Source organism: Dermatophagoides farinae, chromosome 5 (assembly GCF_024713945.1).
Source record: "Dermatophagoides farinae isolate YC_2012a chromosome 5, ASM2471394v1, whole genome shotgun sequence".
Taxonomy (NCBI): domain Eukaryota; kingdom Metazoa; phylum Arthropoda; class Arachnida; order Sarcoptiformes; family Pyroglyphidae; genus Dermatophagoides; species Dermatophagoides farinae.
In genome coordinates, this window is record NC_134681.1 from 3,621,750 (window position 1) to 3,640,121 (window position 18,372).

The 18,372-nt window shown below is 32.5% G+C and overlaps 2 protein-coding genes across 3 annotated transcripts; both read right to left on the reverse strand.

Annotated features, from left to right (window-relative positions):
- Positions 1-1,361: 1,361 nt before the first annotated feature.
- Positions 1,362-8,845, reverse strand: LOC124498670 (uncharacterized). 2 transcript variants are annotated; one of them, XM_047062458.2, is made up of 5 exons: positions 7,883-8,845; positions 7,610-7,803; positions 4,655-4,766; positions 3,729-4,544; positions 1,362-3,036 (listed from the first exon to the last, which is right to left on the reverse strand). In XM_047062458.2, the coding sequence occupies exons 1-5, from the start codon at positions 8,295-8,297 to the stop codon at positions 2,018-2,020; spliced, it is 2,556 nt and encodes an 851-aa protein (XP_046918414.1). In that variant the 5' UTR covers positions 8,298-8,845; the 3' UTR covers positions 1,362-2,017. The 2 variants fall into 2 exon arrangements, with proteins under 2 accessions (XP_046918414.1, XP_046918413.1); XM_047062457.2 differs by having other exon boundaries at positions 3,729-4,547.
- A 4,384-nt stretch (positions 8,846-13,229) lies between these two features.
- Positions 13,230-17,375, reverse strand: LOC124499409 (uncharacterized). Its single transcript, XM_075731597.1, is given in 10 exon segments — positions 13,230-13,986; positions 14,055-14,957; positions 15,030-15,164; positions 15,237-15,398; positions 15,484-15,638; positions 15,714-15,864; positions 15,947-16,228; positions 16,304-16,420; positions 16,485-16,975; positions 16,977-17,375. Coding segments are annotated over 10 exon segments (3,243 nt in total). The 5' UTR covers positions 17,276-17,375; the 3' UTR covers positions 13,230-13,438.
- Between the last annotated feature and the right edge of the window lie 997 nt (positions 17,376-18,372).

An 18,372-nucleotide genomic window follows, 5' to 3' on the forward strand; every position in this document is an offset into this window, starting at 1 on the left:
GGAAAAAAACGGATCGCTAGTTGATTTGAGTGAAATTCGCGATTTTTTTTTCTCGTTGTTCAAAAATAAATTAAATAAACACAGAATAGAAGCTTGATGCAAGATGAATTGCCCGCACACACACACACACAGACACACACACGTTTGTCGTTTTTGTTTGTCGCTGGCTGTTATACATGCACATTAAACAATGATGTATGTATATAATGGTTATGTTGTTACTGGTGCTTCACTAATCGATTAATTTAATTTAATTTAATTTTCAAGACAAGACATTTACTACTTGCTTACAAATTGTAACCAGAAAGAGAGAGAGAGAGAGAGAAAAATAACGACCCAAATGACAATGGAAACCATTTGTCGTAAGGGCAAAAAAAAACCGCGGCCACCACCGCTTCTTATATATATATATATATATTCGACACAATTGGCTTTCTCCCCTTCCTCCTCATACACACAAACACCCCCCACTCTCATGATGATTTCAATCCTTTGGGCAAATTCTTATTCTTTTTTTTTGTCGTCGCATTGTCGATCAATATATTTGATCGATTGTTTTTTTTGAATTGAATTTAGAAAAAATATGCTGTTTGATTGATTGATTGAACGATTGATCATTGTGTATGTATGTGTTCCATGTAGTCAACCAACGAAAAAAAAAATTTCATTTTACAATTTGCATAATTCTTCTTGATTTTCTTCTCTTGAGAGTGCTAGAGAGAGAGAGAGAGAGAGAGAAAAAAAACCAGAATAAATATATAAAAGGGTTGCAAAAACAGCCACCACCATCATCATCATCATCATCATTCAAGAACAAGCCCGAGGATGTGCTAGTGTAGAAAATCATCACCCAACTATACCGCTTAACTCGTTAGTCGTATATGTGAAAAGAATTGAGAGAGAGAAAAAAAAACGACTTGAATTGAAATGAAACGAAAAATAAAACTTAATTCAATGAGCTCATTATGGATGATTACATTGCATCATGGGGCCAGAAAAAGAGAAAAACTTTTTTTTTCGCCATAAAACATAGTATTTATATGTTGTTAACGATTTAGTCTACGAAAAGAAAAAAAAACGGATTTGAATATTGTAAATTTCAAACAAAAAAAAACACCAAGTTTTCATCTCGTTGCTAATGATGATGATGATTACGATGATGATGATTGTGGTTGGCATTGATTTGTCAATTTGCAACGAAAAAAAAATCATTCTACACACACACACACATATTTAATCACATCCAACTAATAGATTCATCGATCATAACCAACAGACAAAAAGAATATTCATATATACTCTGTATATGAATATTGATCCAAATATTCCAATTTTGAATATTAATGTTGTTGTTGTTGTTGTTTTTTATATTAAAATTTTATTTTTTATTTTTCATTTTTCATTTTCAATTCAAACATTTTATTTTTTGTGTATTGTGTCTCTGTTGATGTAAATGAATGATGGCTGTATAATGATGATGATGATCATCATTGAAGTACTAAACATATTTGGTCTATATGGCATTTTTTTCGGTGTTTTTTTCTTTTTCGTTAAATGTCAATGTCTGCGTGTGTGTGTGTGTGTGTGTGTGTGTGGCTCCCGATAAATAAGAAAAAACGATGTCGATGATGATAATGGCAAGGAATATGAAAGCAATGAATGAATTGATGGAACAATTTTCCATAGAAAACAAGAGAATAATAATGAACAGAAAAGAAATTCTACGATGAATTAAAAAAAATCATTTTTTTTTGGTATGGATGACATTTTGGCGGAGATAATAAATGGACTTACAAACACACCACAGCACATCATACGTTCATAATGATGAATGATGAACAATTTTACCAGATTAGACAGTCTGGATAATCTGATTGGAGCCATATGCTTGTGTGTATGTGTGTGTGTGTGATCCATCATTGATCAGTTAGTCTAGAATCATAATCTGGAATTGTAGAACAAAAAAAAATGGTCATGTTTATTCACTTTTTTTCATTTTTCTCTTTTTTTTATGAAACTAGAATATTTGCGTTGATAAATTAGATGCATGATGTTTAGTGGCAGCCGAATCCAATGGACTTAGATACGTTGATTCACCATGATGGTGATGATGATGATGATGATGGTGATGTAAATGTCCAGCTGCTGTTGAAGTATTTGGACCGGCACCACCGCTTGTTACGATTGAAGATAATGATTGCGGCGGCGGTGGTGGTGGTGGTGGTGGTGGTCCAGCACCAGTTAATGGAAGAAAACCTGCCGCTGTAGCTGTACCCAAACAAGACGATGTAATCGATGTTTGATGATGGTGGTTATGATGAGAATTTGCCGCAGCCATTGATGCCATAATCAATTTAGAACTTAAAGCACTAGCATCTTCAGACATTTGATGAGCAGATACATTAATGGATAATGGTGAATGGCTATTACCACTACTGCCGATATTACCGCCGCCAACACTTCCATTAATATTTGCACCAGTAGCCACATGTCCATGATGTATCATATTGGCTGATTGAATCATTGATTGATGTTGATGTGCATGATGATGATGAGAAGAATGATGAAGATGATGTGATTGAGGATGATGACCATGTGGATGTGGATGAGGATGATGGGAATGATTACCACCACCACCACCAGTTATGAGTACAGCAGCGGCGGCCGCAGCAACTGTAGGTGATGATGAATGATGATCATGATGATGATGATGAGATAATGGAACTGTTCCATGATTGGACATCCATTTAGCAATTGTTGGAGACAAAACACCTGGAGACATTACTTGATTATGAAGATGTTGTTGTTGTTGTTGTTGTTGTTGATTATTATTATTAAGTAGCTGATGATTATTATGATGATTATGATTATGGTGACCATGATGATTATGATGATGAGTATGATGACCTTTGAGCATAGAACCATTATTTCCATTTATCGTATTCATCATATTCGATGTTGACGATGTAGGCGTATTTGATGATGATAACAGATGATTGGACGGTGAAGGCATCATCAATGTAAGTACAGATTTAGCTAAATTTACCACCATAGAAAAAAAAATGAAAAAAAAAATAATTTCGTTAATCACTTGTATATTATAGCATTTATTTTTCCTGCCATTTAATCGATATATTATTGTCTCCATTAAATTAATTAACCAAAAAAAAACACACGATCCACATTCTCATACGGGGTTCGATTCTGATTCTCAGTACTTAATGATGGCCCTGGCAACAAAAAAAAAATTGCTGTATCCATGTTCATTAAGAAACAATGCTAATTCAATGAAGAAGAAGAAGAAGAAAAAGAAGACAATAAAGTCATTATGTGATATGTGCGGCTGCTTTATCATACACACACAAACACACAGAAACACAGAACGATTGCTTATCATTAAAAAAAAATATGAATGGATCTGGTTTAGTATTTCAAAGCAGCCCAATATCATTAATTATCTAAACCAAGAAACCAAGTTTTACAGAGATCCAGAGAAAAACCTGTGTGTGTGTGTGTGTGCCATATTATAATTTTACTAATTGCTTCAATGGTTGAAAAAATTTTTTTTTTTTTGGTTTTGTTTTGTTTTATTTAGCCAGACTACAGATTCAGTTTTCTGTTGTTGTTGTTTTTTTACACAAAATGATGAGAAAAAAAGATTCGATAACATTGCCGCCAATGGATCATAGAATGTGAACGAATGAACAAATAAAAAAAAGATAACTTACCATCATTACGTTGTCCATCACCATCACCATTACCATTACCATTATTATTGCATGTTGTTGTTGTTCTTGTTGTTGTTGTTGTTGAACCATTGGATAAAACAGATGCTAATGATGAACCGGACATGGATGTTGTTGATGATGATGATGATGAATCATTACTTTGTTGATCCATTGGTGATTCAGATGATGTATGTACGACAACAATACCATTATCACCAGCACCATTATTATTTTCGGTAACTATTGATCGTTCACCACCACCACCACCACCACCACCACTCGTAACGGTTACTGAAGATATTGCTTCATTATCATTAGTTGATGATGTAGATGATGATGATGTTGATGAAGCTGATGTGGTTGTACCAACCACATCTTCACCACCACATTTCTGTTGTTGTTGCTGCTGCTGCTGGTGTTGTTGTTGTTGTTGTAGATGTTTAGCTTTCGCAACAGCAACTTCAATTCTTCTTCGAAATTCATTTGAAAATGGTGACATTTGATCCATCATTGATGATGTAATGCTAACATCATCGGTTCCCATTAAACTTGTATCATTTGGCTGTTGTTGTTGTTGTTGTTGCTGCTGTTGATGCTGCTGCTGTTGTTGTTGTTGTTGTTGTTGATTAACATTCAATTCTGGACTTGATGATGAAACAGCAACCACTGTCATAGGTGATACAGGTGATACTGGATTCTTTGTCGTTGTCGATATAGAATCGGCAGCCATAATAGAATTGTTATTATTATTATTACGATTATTTCCAGTTGTTGTTCCATGTGATCCACTACTGTTCACTGTAACCGTACTTGATGCTACTAAGTAGAGAGATTTTTTTTCGACAATTTCAAAATTCAAATCAAATTATTGATTCGAGAACTAAAAAAATAAAAATAAAAAATAAACACCAAAATAATCAACTTACCATTATTATTGGAACCATTATTCGTTGATGATGACGATGATGATGATAGTGAACATTTTTGAACACCACGTTCTTGTTTACGGAATTTAGCACGTCGATTTTGAAACCATACCTGAGATTGAACAAAATGGGCAAAAAAATACGTTAAATTTACAATCATGACAATAGAGAATACAGAATTCTACACACCAGATTTGATTAGATAAATATATAAATAAATGAATGAATGAATGAATGAATTATACGATTAGTCAACCAAATAAACAAACAAACGAAAGTGACAAAAAAAAATTGCCATGCTGCCAATCAAGAAGGCGTCAAAATAAAAATTATCGCCTTTGAAATAAAAATTGTTGATGACAACAATGTGTGTGTGTGTGTGTGTGTGTTCAACTTTGGCCTGAAGCAATTGATTCATCACAAATAATAAAATGTGTTTTGTGTGTGTGTGTGTGTAGATAACATAGACACTTGCAAATTGATGATGATGATGATGATGACAGCAAACCAACACATACACACACACACACACACACACGCGAAATACGACGTGACTTGTGATATTGCCGATCGTGAACGACAAATCATCATCATCATCATGATCAACACGACGATGTGAATGTTTACTAATTTGATAACAAGATTAAATTTTTTTTTTCATTTTCATTTTTTTCCATTTTTTTCCAGTGTTTTTTCCCCTTTTTATTTTCACAGCCGTAAATGTGAGTATGTGTTACTTGCTTGTGAATGTATAACATATGTACACGACGATACAAAAAACGAAATCCGTCATGAAATGTTTGTTTGTATTTTCAATTACACATTCTCTATATTTGCCGCATCTGTATACAGCAAAATTCTTTCGACACCCAATTTTTTTTTCATTTCATTTTATTATAGATTCTATATGGCTTATGGCTCCATTTTTTTTTCTATTTTTTCATCATTCATTGATTCAAACGACAAGTGTAAAGTTCAGGTGCATGATAAAGTTTCGATAAGCTATGGCCCGGCATTGTTGTTGTTGTTGAATGGAACTTTGGTTTTTTTTTTTTGTTCAATTGTTTGATGTGACATTTCATGCTTTTCACCATCAACAGCTGAAATGACACTCGATTTTTTTTTTGGTAATCGAGCACAACAATAGGACCATATGAATGAATGAATGAGTGAATGAATGAATGAAAATAATCGAATGAGCAATGACATTTTTGATCGACAACTATAAGTGACATACACACACACACACACACACACACACACATTCAAACAAATAGATAACCCCAGCACAAACACACAAAAAAAAAATCTCATTGACAATTGTCAATTGTCACTTGTTATTTCGTGTGTATGTGTGGATAGACTTTTAAGAAAATTAAACTATAAAAAAAATGGCCATCAATTTTCAGATGCATGATGTCCATGATGATCATCATGATGACGATGATGATCGAGAAACTATCAACATTGGCCTCTAAATCCATTATGGATTGGCCAAGAGCCAAAAAAAAAATCTAACAAGTTTAGATCGTCGTTTTTCGCTTTTGTTGTTGTTGTTGTTGTTATTATTGTCTAAATCTATGCGTTTTGTTGTTGTAGTTGTTGATCGGTAGTTTTTTTTTTTTTTGGTTGTAAATTATTCAAATCCATTAGTTTGATTAAAAGTCAACTTGCAATTGTATTTGTATATAACAATGGTGATGTGCAACAAACAACAACAACAACAACAACAACGAAAAAAAAAATTTTTTGCCATCTAAACAAACAAACAAACAAACAAACGAAAAAAACAGAACAAAACAAAACAAAACAATAAGTGGCCCCTAACACCGATTAACGGACAATCAGCTATTCAGTTCAGTTTTTGTTGTTGTTGTTGTTGTTGTTGCTAATACATGGTGACAAATGATGGTCATAATATTCAGGCGAAAATAGCATCTCCACTATCATCATCATCATCATCTTGATGATGAAAATGATGATGATTGAATCGTAATGCATCTCGGTTTTTGTTTTCATAAATGGAAAAAAAAACATTTTCGGCCCTTATAATTGGAGCCGAGAATTTTTTTTTGTTTGTGTTTGCAATTTTTTTCTCCGATAAATGCAACGATAATTTGACTTTGCCACGTGTCATCCATACACACACACACACACACTGACATACCATACATAATTTTTGTTTGTTTCATTCATTCAATGGCAATTGATCGTTATCGTAAGAACATTAAGAAAGGAAAAAATGAAATTTCAGCAGAAAAATGTGATCAAGTCATTTTTTTTTTGACCATTCGATTCGATTCATTTCGTTTTTATTCAAGAATAGACACACATCATTGGAATATATAGGTGCAGCTATGAGAGTTAAACTAAACATCAAACAATTGAATCAAGCAAATGGCTGCATTGTGAATTGAGAATTGCCAACAATAGCAACAACAGCAACAAAAAAAACAATTATCGACGCGTGATGGTCCCATTCATATATTCAGTAGCTCATCATGAATTTTGGTGGCGGTTGTATATTTTGTATATTTGTGTTAAGGTGCATCAGCACTTGAAACGAAAGAGAGAAAAAAAAGAGAACAAGATAGACACGTGTTGGTTTCCCTATTCTATTGAGAGTGGTGGATTTGGATGAATGTCAAAAGTTTATCTGATATGTATGTACACGTGTTTGATACAAGATGCTTTATTTTTGAGCAACAGAATTTTCAATTGATTTGTACACGTTGAATGTCTCTGGAGAAATTTGCCTCACAAACAAACACTCAATGCACAGCACCTGTCTATTCTCAATTGTATATATTTGGTATATTCGGTTCACACGAAAACAAACCAAATAAGCTGAAAAAAAAGTTTTTTTTTTTTTGATTCCCACCAACCCAAAAAAAAACCAAAAATTTTTTTCCATTGAAATCAAATAATCGATTAACTAACAAATGAACAACTTACCTGAACACGAGCTTCAGTAAGATCGGTTCTTAATGCAATCTCTTCTCTTGTATAGATATCTGGATAATGTGTTTCTTGGAATGCTTTTTCCAATTCTTTTAGCTGTGATGAACTAAATGTTGTACGAATTCTTCTTTGTTTCCGTTTTTCCGTTATATTCGTTACATCGTTGGCCATTACTTTATAAGGGAAATCTGTATATGTGTGTGTGCAAGTTAATAATGATTTTTGATAAACACAAAAAATTATAAAAAAAAACATGATGATAATTACTTTGTAATCCAATTCCAGTTTGAAACATTGATGATTGCATATGTTCATTATGATGATGTGTTCGTACACCGGTATTAGCAACCGCTGCCGCTGCCATATGATTAGCTGCAACTGCAGCTGCTGCTACTGACATACGACTTGATATTGACATTGTTGATGGACCATTCGGTGGTTGTCCAACAATGGAATTCGTACGCATACCGGACATTGTTCCGGTCATTGGATTTGTAGCGGCCATTGAATTTGTATAACAGCCATAACCTACTGGTGGTATTTGTGAACATGATGAACTTAGATCTGGATAACCACCGGTTGTACATGTTAATTGACATGCCGATCCAATTGTATCCATTGGTGATGATAATGGACAAGTGGTTGGATCAAAACTTTGATTCAAATATGAATAATGATCCATTGTTTATGTGTGTTGTTTATCGGCTATTTATTCAAAATAATTGATTTTTTTTACTCAAAAAACACACACACATTGACACTGAAGAAGTGGCAGTTTTTTTTGGTGATTAAACAAAATGAAAATAAAAATTCACCGTTTTTAATTGACCAACAGAAAGAAAAATTTACACTTTTCAGTAATTAATTCAATGATGATGATTATGATTATCATTTGCAAAATGAAACAATCAATGAATTGACCACTTGTTTGTTCAACACACACACACACACACACACACACAAACCATTAGATTGTTGGATTAAGCTGGACACTAAATTCATGAGAGGATACAGAGGATAAAAAAAAATCAAAAATGAAAATATATGTGACATTCAATCATGTCACGGTATTAAAATGTCGATGTTGATCATCATCAGTTGATTAGTTATGGACAAAATTCTGGCCCAAACAAATCGTTTGAATCGTTTGTTTTTGTTGTAAAAAATATAAAATAAAATGTGTTCACACACATCATAAATACAGAAAATACGATCGCTGATTGAAAAAATAAAATTTGATAAAGAAAAAAAAAACAATATACACACGAATATACATCAAACTTTTTCGTAATCGTTTATGATTCTAGATTCTTTTGTTTTGTTTAGGTTTTATTTGGTTGGTGTTTCAAAATTTGGAATTTTGTTCTCCTTTCATTGCTTACAATAATAATAATAATAATGAAAAGGAAGGAAACTCAATCAAAAAAAAAAATTTTTTTTTGAAGCGACGAATCACAAAGAATTACATTTGAAAAGAGAGTCAGCCCAGAATTTGTATTATACCACAATAGTAAACAAACCAGAATGATGTAGCCAATCAACGCCATAACTGGTTGGATTCAGTATATAGAGTCTATTAATGGAAATAATATACGAATTCGGTAGGTTGGGCCTATCCAAATGGTTTTTTCTTCTGCTAGTGTTCCAGAAAACAGAATTTTTTTTTCTGGTTGCCATTGCTGCTATTGTGAATGATAATATTGTTGTTGTTCCCAAAAAAAAACAGCTAATGTTTCAGCTTTCACTCACTTTCTTTTTTTGTGTCTGTCTGTGTGTGTGTGTGTTTGGTGGGTTTTTTTTTCTTGCCATTGTTGGATCATTTGAATTGTTTTCGTTTCATTCTTCTTATAACGACCAGAATACAATTTAAGGCAATGAATAAATGGTTGCAGTTTGACTTGTGTGTCTGTGTGTGTGTGTGCGAGCTAGCGCAAGCACCAAAAACACGAATGAGAATTTAATTTAATTAGAAAAAGAAGAAAAAAAACGGGCAAACATTTGGCTATCCAATAGAATCGAGAAAAGAAAAAGATGAAACAAATAAACAAACAGAAATAGACAAAAAATAAAAATAAAACGACAAAAACTGTGGCGCCGATTTTCTTTCTTTCTTTTTTTTTTGTTTTTCTAAGAATCCATATTCTCAAACAGAAAATAAAAATTCATGTGTGGCCTGTGTGACATTTACTACTGGAATTTGAATAATTTTTTTTCACATTTTTAGCTCATTATTTATTCTTATTGGCTGACATTTTTGCTGAATTTTTTTTTTGGAGATTTTTATTTTCAATAAGAAAAAATCGATAAAATGAATAGAAAAATCGGGTTGAAATTGACCACAATTTTATTATAGAATAAATTATTCATTGTGTGTGTGTGTGTGTGTGTGCGGGTTTGCGTCTGTCTGTACACCTGTGTCTCATTGCTATTTTGTTTTCTTTCTGTTGTGTTCGTGTGTCTGTGTGTGTATTATATGGATGATGGTCAAGATTTATGAATCCAAAGTCATTGGACTTTTTGTCTGTCTGGTTATTTGGTGGTCTTCTTGTCCAAACTAGTGAATGGAGTTTGTTGTTGTTGTTGTTGTTGCTGTGCATCATTCAATTGTCCACCAAGTAATACATCCAGGTCTAATGTTTTTAATGTCATGACATGTTCATAATTGACAATAACCAGACCCGATGATGATGATAATGATAATGTTTTTTTTTTTTTTTTTTTTTGGTCGGTATAACGGTTTCTGGTCCAAAAGAAATGTGAAAATCGTTCAACGTACAATTCACTTGTTTTTGTGTATGTGTGTGTGTGTGGATCAAGTGCTAAAAACCAATGTGGCGGTGTTGGTGGTGGTGGTGGTGGCTACTACCATTGTTATTATGTACCGATCATCATCAATGAATCGTGAATGATGATCGATGAACCAAAAAAAAAGAAAAAAACCATGAATTTGAATGGTAAATAAATTGTCATTGTTGATGCAGCCATTTTATACCATACCATTCGTTTCCACTTGCCCATTTGAACAAAAAAAAAAAAATATCCAAAAATCGCTTTATTATCGATGCTGATTTCTATCCAACTGGTTATAATAAACAAAATCAGCCATATATTTATTCCATTCCATTATGTGGGACAATAGACCCAAATATATCACCATAATATAGACCAAAATGTAATGAATAAAGCATATTGACGGGAGAGAAAAAAAAACCATTGTGCACCATAGGTTTTGTATTAAATCAAATTTTTTTTTTCTTTTCGGATAACTAACCACTAAACGAACCGAGAATCAACACAAACACACACACACATACGGCAATTTCAATGAGTGAGATAGAGAGAGAAAGATAGTCATCATTTAGTACACACAAAGTAGTAGTAGTAGTAAGATCATAATAATAACCCAAACCTAAGCCAGATATAGCCATTTAATGGAAGATTAATATTGTGCCAAAAAGAAAAAAACTTACGGTGAAAAATTTACTCAAAACTTTTTTTGTTTTGTTTTGTTCGTAGCTTGTTTGTTCGTTCATTCATTCATTCATTCATTCATCGTCAATCGTTCATTCATTTTATTTTATGAAAAACAGCGATGATCGCTAGTGCAAACATTAACTATAAAACCAAAAACACATTGACACATACACACACACACACACACACACACACACAGGACAGAACACAGCTTTTCATCTGGTCTATAAACAACACACTGGTACCAGAATTTTACTAGAAAACCAGATCGATTTTGTCTTGTTTATCTTTGATCCAAACAATCTATGTGTGTGTGTGTGTGTGTGTATGTATGTGTTTCGATCCAGGATCTATTGTATTGTAGGCCATACAGGAGCAAAAAAAAAAAGAAAAAACACGGACCAGTATTATGAATGAATGAATGAAAAGGTCCCGAGTGTATAAACTAAATCAAACTTATCCATCCGCATTGTGTTTTAAATGCGAATATATTTTGTTGCTGTAGAGCCAATTGTAAATGTTTTGCAGTTGTATTATGGTGATGATGATGATTATTCGATTCGATTTTTTTTTCAAACATCATACTCTACTATTGAATTGAAAAAAATTGTTTGATTGAGTTGTCATCTGTGGCCTATTACCGCTTACAACGACGACTATTGAACTATTTTAATCAATGTTTCTATCCTATTCCATTCTATTCATGTTTATTCAAATTTAAAAAGAAAGTGAGTGAGTGAATGAGACCGCCGTGGAAGACTTTGTTTAATCATCATCATAGTCATCATCTTTATTGTTGAATGACAGGTTTGCAATGAAAAAATAATTATCAACTCGACACACACACACACACACAGAGAGACACACATCGATTGTTTGACCGAAAAAAAAACAATCCGTAAAAAGTTTGATTGAATTGTCAATCGGCTGGTATACACGGGTCTCTATTGGGTTGTCAACTAGGCTTTTCGCGTGTGTGCATGTATTCAATTGAAGGCAATGCTCATTTTTTTTCTAAAATACCCAAAGGAAATACATAGGTCTATGGAATAAATGGCTCAACTTTGAATATTCTTAAACATATTCTCACACTTTTGGCCATGACCACGATGAAAATTTTTTTTTTCGTTTCAAATCACTGAATCTAGAGCCCTAATTGATCAGGTAACATGAAAGGATAACATCGCATAATTCATCATCATGTTGAACAAATGGCCAGAAAAAAAAACAAAAAACTATTGACCCTGTTTGTTTGTTTGAATGTGTATGATGATCGGCCAAAAAAAAATAAAAAATAAGATAATCTGATTAACTGAAGAGAAAAAAAAACCGGCCCAAAAACATGATGATCATCATCATTTTTAATATTCTATTTCCACACACACAAACATTGGATCGATCGTTTTTTTTCCAAACAAAAACAACCAAGGCACTTCTATACAACAACAACAACAACAACAACTTGAGACAATACAGAAATAACCGAACAGTGAAGAAACAAAACAAAACAAAAAAAAATTTGCCAAAATCAGCAAATGAGTAGTAGTAACATGGTGCATATTTGGTTCTCTCGTTCATCATCATTTGGTTTTAGCCATTCTATTTTGTCAAAATTGTTTATTAGCAAAAATGAAGAAACAACACGAATTGTTTTTTTTTCTCATTTAATGAATCTCGTGTAATCATAATCAAGAAATGTAGTAATAGAAAACTTGATTGGCCAACATCAACATCAACATGATGATGATGATGATGGTCAAGTGTATTGCATTGAATGAAGCGGAAAAATTTTTTTCTTTCTGTTTTCGTTTTTTTGTTTTGTTAATCACAAATGTGGTGGCGGTGGCAATGATCAAACTTGGTCGATCATCATGACCATTGCACATTGTGAATTGACAAATTTTTTTTTATTTTTTCAAAAATTTTTCTTCTGTAATCAAAAAAAAAAAAAAACCTCATGAACACATCATCATTGTTTGGCATTTGACAAACAAAAAAAAAAAATTAAAAATTTGTACGCACGCGCATCACACACGCACGCACGCACGCACCCAAAAAACGTTCTTTTTCATGGTCAATTAGATTAAATATATTTGAATCCGATAATTCTCCAACAAAACAAAACAAAACGCATATCAAATTATGGTTCTGAACGTGAATAAACGAATTAGAAATTCCGGTTTTTCCGGGGTTTTTATTTTCTTTTTTTTTCATCGTGATTGAAATCTCGGCCAATTTAATTTCATTCATCATTCATTCAGAGAGAAAAAAATCAACCAGGCAAATAAAAACAAAAACAAAACAAATTGAAACGAGTGGGCACAACGAAAAAAAAAATCATTCATAAATTTAAACCAATGTAATGACCAATGATGATGAACAATCATCAGTAGTTGGATTTGTTTGTTTGGATTTGATAAAATTTCCGTTTCTATATTGTAATAATTCAAGGCATCGATTGTCATCATCATCCATATAGTTGAAGAATTGTTCACCATCATTACCATCATCATCATCATTATCATTCGATGTAAAATGGACATGTTGGCTATTGTTTCGCGATTGTATTATTGTTTGTAATTGTCGATCATATAGTGGACAATGGTCAAAATGTTCAATTAAACAATGTTGTTGCTGCTGATGCTGCTGCTGTTGTTGTAAAGATGTTATCATTTCTAATTCAAACGTTCTATCTTGTGGTTGATCGTCGTTAGAATTGGTTATCGGTAATGAATATCGTTTTCTAATGATATGTTCATCATGATGATTGTTTTGTTTTAATTGCTGAATTCTTACCACAGTACGAACAAGAAAGCCCATCAATATGGCCAACAATAGGAAAACAAATGCAAATATCCAATTACCATTATCGGTTAGCAACTTGAATAGCTTTTGACCTATTTCGACGGAATAAACATTTTGTTTAATTTAAAAATAAAAAATCAATCACTATCTATTTATTTACCTTTATGTTGTATGTTTGAAAGATCCCAAACAAAAGGAACAAGTTTATTTGCATCATCATCATCATCATTCATTGATGACGTATCATTTAAATCGCTTATATGATTCAATATGAGAGGTATCAATGAATTTGATGATTGAGATGTCGTGAATATTGATGATGGCGGTGATGATGATGATGATGATGGTGCAATTGGTAGATGAGTATGGAATACATATGGTTTACTTGATCCTTGTTGATTGAATGTTCGAACATTAATTTGAATACGATTTTCACCATGATCGGAAATGTTAGCCATTAACCATGAAATAGGAAAATCAAATACACATGAATCAATTTGTTCCACATTATTGGTAATATTCCATATTAGAATATTATCGATTGATCGATAAATTTCAAGTTGACAATAGGTATCGATACCACTACCACCATCAACACCGCTATTATAATTATATTGGCACTTTATTAACGGTGATTGTGCCAATTTTTCATCATCATCATCACCATCATTATATAATTGGCTGCTGCTACTACTACTACTACTGCTCAGATATCTTGTATCGAAAATATCAACGATACATTTATAAATAGGTTCCGGTGGACCATATGGTCTGATAGTATAGATGCACGGTTTTACAGTTTTACCAACTGAATTTTGAGCCACGCAAGACAATTGGCCATAATCATAATGATCACGTGGAGTGAACATAAGAATACTTTGTGTACTACCACGAGTTGTATATTTAAGACGATTAACAGTGATCGATGTACCATTATTATTATTATTATGATGCCAATTGAAATATACTAAAGATGGTCGTGCATCCACTTCGCAGACGATTGCTTTTGTTTGATTAATTGCAACAGAAATAGATGTTTCACTGTTACGACATCTAGGAACATCTATTATCAACAATGAGAAAACATAAATCAAAACATTTTTCACTCAATTACAATCATCTGATCATTACTTACAAGAAACTTGTAATAAAAAATCATTACTTCGATTACGTCCTTGAGAATTTTCTGCCAAACAATAATAATAACCATCATGATATTCAGATCGAAGACAATCAATCAATAGTTGATTATTATCTAAAATGGTGAATCCTAATCAATAGATGATGGATGAAATGATGTTTGTTTTTTTTTTAATTCATAATCAATAAAAACAAAACTTACGATCATTCGATTCTGTTATACGAGTTGAATTGAAAAACCATATAGCCGATTTGTTAGGAAATGGATTTGCATTTATTCGACACCAAAGACGAATGGAAGAATTTTCTGCCAATAAATTCTGTTCATTTGTTTCATATAATGATAATTGTATGATTGGCATATCTGTTTTTTTTTTTGATGAGAAACAAAAAAAATGATTTGTATCAATTAAATGATGTCATTTATCAACAAACAAAAACTACAATACAATGAACAGTGATACGATGTTGATCCTGGACAGCTTGATTTTGATCCAATCGTATATTGATTGATTGACAAACAATTTCAATACCATCATCATTTTCATCTGGTACAAAATTCATTATACTTCTGGAAACATTTTGTTCAATGTCATAATAATCTCTGTGTATAACACATCATCAGATTGAATTATTATTATTAGTTAAATTAAAAGTGATACAAATGAAAACCACATACTCGATACGAGAAAGAATTCTTTGTCCATTTCTATACCAATGTATTTGTGCCACTGGACGTGATCCATATGATCGACATAGAATTTGTGCATCCTGTCCTTTATGAAAGGCTTCTTTTGTGTCTAACACTATTTCAACATTGATTGGAGGCACTTGTGTGTGATAATAATGAATGATGATGTTGATTTTAAAAATTGTTAACCAACCAGAAAAAAAACAGACAAACAAACTTACGTATAAGATCAATTTGAACCATACTTGCCACTGGTTCAATCATTTCACTATTCATTGCTATACAACGAAATTGACGGAAAAGATCCTGTCGTATTAATGGCTGTATCAATTTTAATCGATTTCTTGCACGTACTAATGTTTTATATAGATAGTTGAAAGTATTCATATCCGATGATTCCGTTGAAACATTGTTGTGTCGAGAATCAGAATCCGAAACAAGTTCATAGGAATCATCAATCAATGTTGAACCTTCATACCAAAGCACTTGTGGTAATGGTTTGGCTGTTGATCAATCAATATTCAGTTAATATGTAGCAGAATTTTTCTTTTTCTTTTTTAATGAAATACTTCACTCACCTTGTTTAGTTTCACAGATTAATTCAATGTATTGTCCTTCGAGATAAGGTCCAGCAAGGCCACCGTCGGTGATTAATGTGTGATTATGATCACGAATGAACACTTTGGTGGGAGGAACTAATAATGGACACACACATAGTAATCATCATCATTATCATCACAACAACACAGGAAAACTTACTGATCAATTCTACGTGAATGAACCAATTGATTGTACGAGAATGACGAAAATCCACTCTACATCGATAGATACCTTCGTCTTCGGCTAAAATTCGTTCAATGAAAAGATAGGCCAATTGCTGTTGATAATCAATTCGATAGGTTGTACGTTCCAAAAATGAATCAGTCACACCGTTCGTTTGGAACATGGCTTCATTCGAAACATTGGAGAAATTAAATTTTAAAAAATTCAATTTTGATTCAAAATTAACGCGAGAGATGGCAGCCTGTTTGTTGATGATCATTTCCAAGGGTTTAGCAGATGTCGTCATCTGTTGGTAGTCACCACCACTAATATAATGATCACGAGTATCTATTGTCAAAAATGGTGCTTTTGAATTTAATCCTTTGAACCAAAATATTAACATAACAACATCGGTCATCGATTTCTGTAGATTGGATTTAAAATGATGATGATGATGATTAAAGGAGCCACCATAATGGCGTTGATGGATGATGATGATGATGAAAAGGCCTTACATTGTTGTTGTCGTTGTTGTTGTTGTTTTTGATAACCATAAATGAATCGATTGAATCTTCCGGTCGTAATGAACATCGAAGCTGGATTTGTTTATAAAGAAGTGCTTGTTTTTTTTCAAATTTAATTCTATTAAAATCAAATCGACATTGAACAAATATGAAATGATTACATTCGAATATTATATCGTTGACCATTATAATAATGATTAATAATGAAATCATAATCATAATTGATGATGTATTCTGGCCACAAACAACCAGGCCCAAGTACATGATTGCACATTTCTATATGTCCAATTACAATTTTAATCACTGTATAGTGTAATCATCACTATAAGTCACACACACACACGCAAAAATTAAAAATGACAAAATTAACACACACACACACACACACACACACTTTATGATAATTGTAGCGCAATATATTAAATGTTTGAGAAAAAAAACCGACGAAGCGTCCTGAACAAGAATCCTGAACCCAAATGATTGAAAGAAATATACACACGGATCATCATAGACGACACACACACACACGTATTTTTTTCCATTTCACCAGGAATGATGTGCATCAAATTCATAAAAAAAATGGATGCGCGATCCAACCAAAATAGCCCATTGTTAATGTTAATGGAGCGTCGTCGTCGTCGTCGTCGTCTTTGTAGTTGAAGATGTGAATATAGCCGCATGTTTTTTGTTGTTGTCGTTGTTGTTGTTTGGTTTGTTACAGCATCAATATGATGGCTAACCAACCAACCAACAACAACAAAATCTATGGAATATATGCAGATCAAAATTCTGACATTACTGACGATTCAATATCTCACACACACCCACACACATATATCTAGTCAAAAAAAAAAAAAAAATAAATAAAACGAAAAAGGTGGCCAAAGTGCCAATTGTATTGTGTAAATTGTGTGTGTGTGTGTGTGTGTATTACCGGCAATTCTCTCGAGAACGTAAAATGCTAAAATTAAGTTTGTTATGTGTGAATAAAAAGAATATTTATTCAAATCAAATTCAAAGATTTTATGCCATCCATCCAACCATCCAACCATCCAACCAACCAAACAACCAACCAATCGAACAATGGACCTATTACAATGAATTTAATCTTTGGCCTAGCAAGAAAAACGAAAAAAAAACAGACAAATTCACCTTTCCAATTTAGTCAAAATTTATCGATTCATGTGTATTATTTGTTTTGCTTTTATGGATCATTCAAGCAATTCCAAAAGTAAAAGAAAAAAAAATATATATATTGATCACATGGGATCATGAATTTTTAGTTATTTTTTTTATTATTATTATTATCCATCAATTGGTTTGGTTATGATTTTTTTTTCACTTCTTTTCATTCATCGTTG